The 5,532-nt window shown below is 54.4% G+C and overlaps 1 protein-coding gene across 1 annotated transcript; it reads left to right on the top strand.

Annotated features, from left to right (window-relative positions):
• Window positions 1–962: 962 nt before the first annotated feature.
• Window positions 963–5,532, top strand: CCNO (cyclin O). The gene is made up of 3 exons (XM_004483490.5): window positions 963–1,434; window positions 2,095–2,280; window positions 2,767–5,532. The coding sequence occupies exons 1-3, from the start codon at window positions 1,042–1,044 to the stop codon at window positions 3,250–3,252; spliced, it is 1,065 nt and encodes a 354-aa protein (XP_004483547.2). The 5' UTR covers window positions 963–1,041; the 3' UTR covers window positions 3,253–5,532.

Below are 5,532 nucleotides of genomic sequence, written 5' to 3'. Positions count from 1 at the left end.
CCTGCAGGATTGGAAAGGAAACTGGAAGCAGGGAATAACGTAGACAGATTTGCGCCATCAGGGGAAGAGGCACAAAAGATAACGACCCAAAACAAAACGGGCAGTTGAGCAATTTGATAAAACTGAAATGCAACTCTCCAACATTGTTCTGTTCTTAAACCGCGGCATCCTCAGCTTACTTGGTTTGGGGCGGAAAGGGCTGGGAAAGCATTACACGGTAGCAGACTTGCTGTTTGGTATTGGTTGGTCGGGTTTCTATTGTGTCTTGAGCACAGATGCCTGGCTGGCTGGCTGAACCAGCTCCTGGATATATAATATAGCAGCACAAAGGAGCCCGCTCCCCGAGACCAGAGGAAGGAGGGATACTGACTACTCGACTGCCGACTCAAACAAACAAAAAAACACCGCAACTCAAGTGAATTAAGATTATTGCTTTTATCTGGTAGAGGTCACTGAAGAAAACCCTCTGCTATCCAGCTTCGACTTTGTTCGAAGCTCAGAAGCGGATATCTACGAGGATTACGGGCCTGGAGCAGAGCCGGCGTGGAGGGTGCTCGCACGTGCCAAGGCCATCTGGCCTAGGACTGAGAGATGCCCTTGAGAGACTCTTTTTCCCGGGCCGTGCCCCTCTGCAGGGCCGGGCGCTCACCTGGCCACGCTGCGGTCCTCCGCTCGCTTATTCCCGCCTACTCCCGCCGCTACCTCGGCTCGGGTTGCCTGGGTAACCCCGACGCGCGCGGAACCGGCGGAGAAAGGCGGGTGTGCGGCGTCTGCTGCAGCTCCTCCTCCTCCTCGCGGGCGGCGGCGGAGACCGGCTGCCCCAGCTGGAGTGGAAGCGGCTCTTTAGCCGGGAAAGCGCGGCTCTCGTGCCTGGTCTGGCTTCAGCCAGTGAGAGGCCGGGGGTGTGGCACAGGGCGAGCGGTGGGTTTGGTATTTAGGGCCGCGCCCGGCGATACGCCCGGCCTTCTTGGTGCGCTCACGCGCGCTTTCAGCCCTCACAGCCTGGGCTTTGGGGGTGCTCGAGCGGCCACTGGCTGCATCATGGTGACCCCCTGCCCCATCAGCCCCGTGAGCCCTGCCGCCTGGGCGGGCAGGCGGGACAACGACCAGAACCTCCGCGCCCCGATGAAGAAGAGCAGGCGCCCGCGCCTCGGTAGGAAGCAGCCGTTACAGCCCCTGAACCCGCTCCCGCTCCCGCTCCCGGGAGACTCCGGCATTTGCGACCTGTTTGAGACCCCCAGCTCCGGCTCGGACCGCGCGGACAGCCCTGTGGCGTCCGCGGCGCGAGGCTACAGCCCCCTCCCCGGCCCTGTGCAGCCATTGGCGCAGCTAGATCTACAGACCTTCCGCGACTACGGCGAGAGCTGCTATGCCTTTCGCAGGGCTCGGGAGAGCCACTTCCACCCGCGGGAGTCGCTGGCGCAGCAGCCACAAGTGAGGCGCTGGTCGAGCTCGCTCCCGCCGCTGCTCCTCTTCCTCTCCCGGGCTCTCTCCTTTCCTGCTCTGTCTGCTCTCCGCGGCGCCCACCTAGCCCGCTGCGCCCGGGTCCGCCCAGTTCCTGCCCCGGGTCGGAGTGGGAAGGGGCCGCGGAGGGCCGGGCCCACGGCCTCACTTTAACAGCTGGAGAAAAGTGGGGCGTAGACGGCAGGGGACCTGCCCGGCTTCTCCAAACTGGTTAGTTGAGGGCACGGTAGAGTACAGAAGAGTTAAGACAGTTTCTAGGCTCCAGCCCGGAACCCTACCGACCTCGGGCAAGTTATTTAAGCACCCAAGCACCGAAGAAACCACCTTGTTTCTTCAACTGCAAAATGGACCCCCATTGACTTGCTGAGAGGATTACACAAGGTAATGCGTATGACGGCGCTTGCCCAGCGCCAGCAGGCACGAATCCAGGAGTCGGGACTCCTTGTCCTGCCAGCGCCCTGTCGGCAGCAGCGCTGCCGCAGGGTTTTCTAGTTTTCAGTACTTTTAGCTTTTTCCTCTTCTTCCTGCCTCCTTCCGGAGAAGCTCCCTGGGTCTTCGGGACCCTTCCCTTCCCCAGCAGCCTCTCTGTCCTCGGCTCAGCTGGTGCGCCTCCCTTCCCCCTTCCGGCAGGTGACGCCGGAATCCCGCTGTAAGCTGCTCAGCTGGCTGATCCCCGTGCACCGCCAGTTCGGCCTCTCCTTCGAGTCCCTGTGCCTGACAGTCAACACCCTGGACCGCTTCCTCACCACCACGCCGGTCGCTGCAGATTGCTTCCAGCTGCTCGGGGTCACGTCTCTGCTCATCGCTTGCAAACAGGTATCTCCACAAGGCATCGGGGTGGGGTTTGGGGGCCAGCCAAACTCCTGCCCACTCACTCGCCACCTGGCTTTCCAGAGGGCACGGCTTAAGGCTGGGTTCCCTGAAGCCGTGTAGGCAGACGTTTGCAGATACTTGCCCTCCACAGCTTTAACTTCTCAATCCCGCCCCCCATGCACAATCATTTAGCACATCCCCAATGGTCTCTAGTCGATCCCAAACAGCTCTTTGTAGTGCCCGCTGGTTTAGTCTCTTTTAAAAACATCAATTTTCTTTCCAAACTTTTTTAGCCCAACAGTAGTTAGAGAGATTGCGCTGAAGTCTATCCCAGTTTGATCTGAAGTGAAAGTAGTGGAGAGACGGAGACCGGGGCGTCTTGCTGAAAGGGGTAGAGGGAGACCCGGTTTTTTCCCGGGTTTGAGACTGAGGGCGGTCCTTGGGTCGTGGAAGCTGCGCGGCGGGAACTGAGCGCGCCCTGTATCGTAGGTGGAGGTGCACCCACCGCGAGTGAAGCAGCTCCTCGCTCTGTGCTGTGGCGCCTTCTCACGGCAGCAGCTCTGCAACCTCGAGTGCATCGTACTGCACAAACTACACTTTAGCCTGGGCGCACCCACCATCAGCTTCTTCCTGGAACATTTCACCCACGCGCGCGTGGAGGCCGGGCAGATTGAGGTGTCCGAAGCCCTGGAGGCGCAGGCCCTGGCGCGGGGAGTGGCGGAGCTGAGCCTGGCCGACTACGCCTTCACCAGCTACGCCCCCTCCCTGCTGGCGATCTGCTGCCTGGCGCTGGCCGACCGCATGCTGCGGCTCCCGCGCCCAGTGGACCTGCGCCTGGGCGAACATCCCCGGGAGACGCTCGAGGACTGCCTAGGCAAGCTGCAGCTGCTGGTGACCATAAACAGGACCTCCCTGACTCACACGCTGCCTCTCCAGATCTGCGAGAAGTGCAGCCTGACCCCGAGCTTGCAGTAAAGGAGACCCTCGCTCTCCTATCCCTCCACCCAAGTGCTGGACCTCTCCTGTTACTGCGGGGAGAAAAGCCGTTTTGGTTCCCAGAGAGGAGTTCAGGGGCCTCCCTTGGTCACCTGCAAGCTGTAAATAGTGTACAATAGCAGCGATTTGTCGTTTATTTATTTTGTTGAGAACGCGTGAGGGAGTGGAATCTTCCCTTCCCCAATAAAAAGGCTATCCATAGTAGTCTGTCCGAAAGCTGCTATTGTGCGTTTCTGTCCATGGGAAAGAAGGTGGAGTTAGCCAAAGAAGGAGTGACCAGCAACGATCAGCTGTCCCTTTCTCCAGGGCCATTCTATAGTTGGCATCTGTGCCTGAATGCTCCAGGCCTAGCAGAGACCTCTGACACTGCTGTTCTAGTGATGAGGGGAGTTAGGGTCTTTAGTAGGCCTGGATTTCCAGGACCCTGGGGTTAGGAGACTGAGAACTGCCAGGGGTCCACAGAGTTCGGTGGGTTGTGAAGCTGCCGGTGATATGAGGCGGGAAACTCTGCAGCCAGCACAAGTGTGCCAGGGGAGGGAGAAGCAAGAGATCTCCATACAGAAAAGTGTGGGGTACAGCTAACGGATGTTGGAAACGAAGTTTTTTTGCAAGTGGTCATGGCCATTACAGATCGTGTGAAATTACCTTACAATCACGTGATTCAATGGTTCATGCTTGCTTTACACGCCTACATGTGAGCCCAGAGTAATGATAGCATAATAGTGACAATGGCTATCACTGACTGTTTATGATGCACCAGGTACTGTCAGGCTGTGTTCAGTATTTATTTTAGTACCCCGAACAGTTCTCTGAGGCAGAATATTATCCTGTTTTGTTTTTTCCAGAGGGAGATTCTGGGGCTTAGAGTAATAGTACAGGAGGCAAGCCATTTGAAGTCCAGAGCCCCACCCTTAGCCATTCTTCCAAACCTCTCCCACTTACTGGTTTCTAGAAATTCTCAGTAAGAAAATCTTCCTGAAGTAGGGGCCCAACAAAGTGTGTACTCAGTGTCTCCATTCAGTAGGCATTATAGAGAACAAGTTTGGAGAACCATCAGTCCTTAACCTCTAGTCACATTGCAGGACTCACTTTAAAGATGAGTTAAGAATGAGAGGCTTGCTGGAGTTCTGCGGCTCCACAGGTGTCATATCGTCCTCATCCTGATGGTGGTGAATCCATAGATTTGCTTCTGAAACTCAGCTGTCACTTCCAACAAGTTTCTTAACCTCTCTGAACCCTACAATTGATACTAGGGCTGCTGTGAAGCTTAAGTGACACTGTTGTGAGGGAGTATAAAATAGTGATTTAACATGTGGGGTTTGGAGTCAATTTGCATGGGTGACCTTAAGTCCCCAGGTATCATCTGTAAAGTAGGAGTAACAATAGCACCTACCTCATAGGGCTGTGTTATGCATCTAATTAGATGCTCCATAGCACAGGTCCCCATAGCAAGCCTTCAAAAGAAGATAGCTAATGGTAGCCTGCACAATGATGAGGGAGAGGTTTATGCAGAAAAACTCAGAGCAAATCACGATAAAATAAGGGAAAATGTTAACAATTGAGGGTGGACATACAGCTTGTTTATTGTACTGCTTCCTCAACCCCCAGATTTTCCATATGATTGAAGAAATCTTATAAAAAGTCTGGGGTGTGTGTGTGTGTGTGTGGAAATCAGTGATGTCCCACTACATTTAGAATAAATCTAAATGTGTGACCATTACAAATACAAAAAGCAAACTCAAAGCAAATTTAGAGAAACTTCTTATACTTCTCTCCACATGCATCCTTCCAGAACTCTCCATAGCCAGGGGTGCCTGGAGTCCTCAGACTCCTCTTCTGATGTATTGGTATACTAAGCCCCCCAGGAACTTCCTCCTCCCCCCTCATTCAGGGAGAGGGAAGTGGGGATCCCCAAGCTGTTTGGAGGAAAGTTGTTCTCTGATGATGAAGTGGAGGATGATTCATTAAGCTTGTCCCAAGTACCCTAAAATTTGGAACCCTCAACCTGGCTGTGAGAGGAAGGGAACTGGTTTTCTGCAAGAGTGAATTTGGAACGAATTGTCTTCACCAGCATTTACTGCCACTCGGCCAAGACTGATATGGGTAATTTGTACCAGGATCATCCAGACAAGGGGGTCATAATCATGCTGATTATCCACTATTTCAGTTCCTGTTCCCACAAATAATCCATTGTATATTTATATGTACAATGCCCATAATCTATGCTACTTTGGGACTCAATAAATATTTGAAAAATGA

This window comes from Dasypus novemcinctus, chromosome 2 (assembly GCF_030445035.2).
Source record: "Dasypus novemcinctus isolate mDasNov1 chromosome 2, mDasNov1.1.hap2, whole genome shotgun sequence".
Classification (NCBI taxonomy): Eukaryota; Metazoa; Chordata; class Mammalia; order Cingulata; family Dasypodidae; genus Dasypus; species Dasypus novemcinctus.
This window is presented reverse-complemented; position numbering and strand designations above follow the sequence as displayed.

Coding starts and splice junctions, on each gene's coding strand:
- CCNO (XM_004483490.5), top strand. CDS start 1,042: ATGGTGACCCCCTGCCCCATCAGCCCCGTGAGCCCTGCCGCCTGGGCG. Junction 1,435..2,094: donor CGCTGGCGCAGCAGCCACAA/GTGAGGCGCTGG, acceptor CCCTTCCGGCAG/GTGACGCCGGAATCCCGCTG. Junction 2,281..2,766: donor TGCTCATCGCTTGCAAACAG/GTATCTCCACAA, acceptor CCTGTATCGTAG/GTGGAGGTGCACCCACCGCG.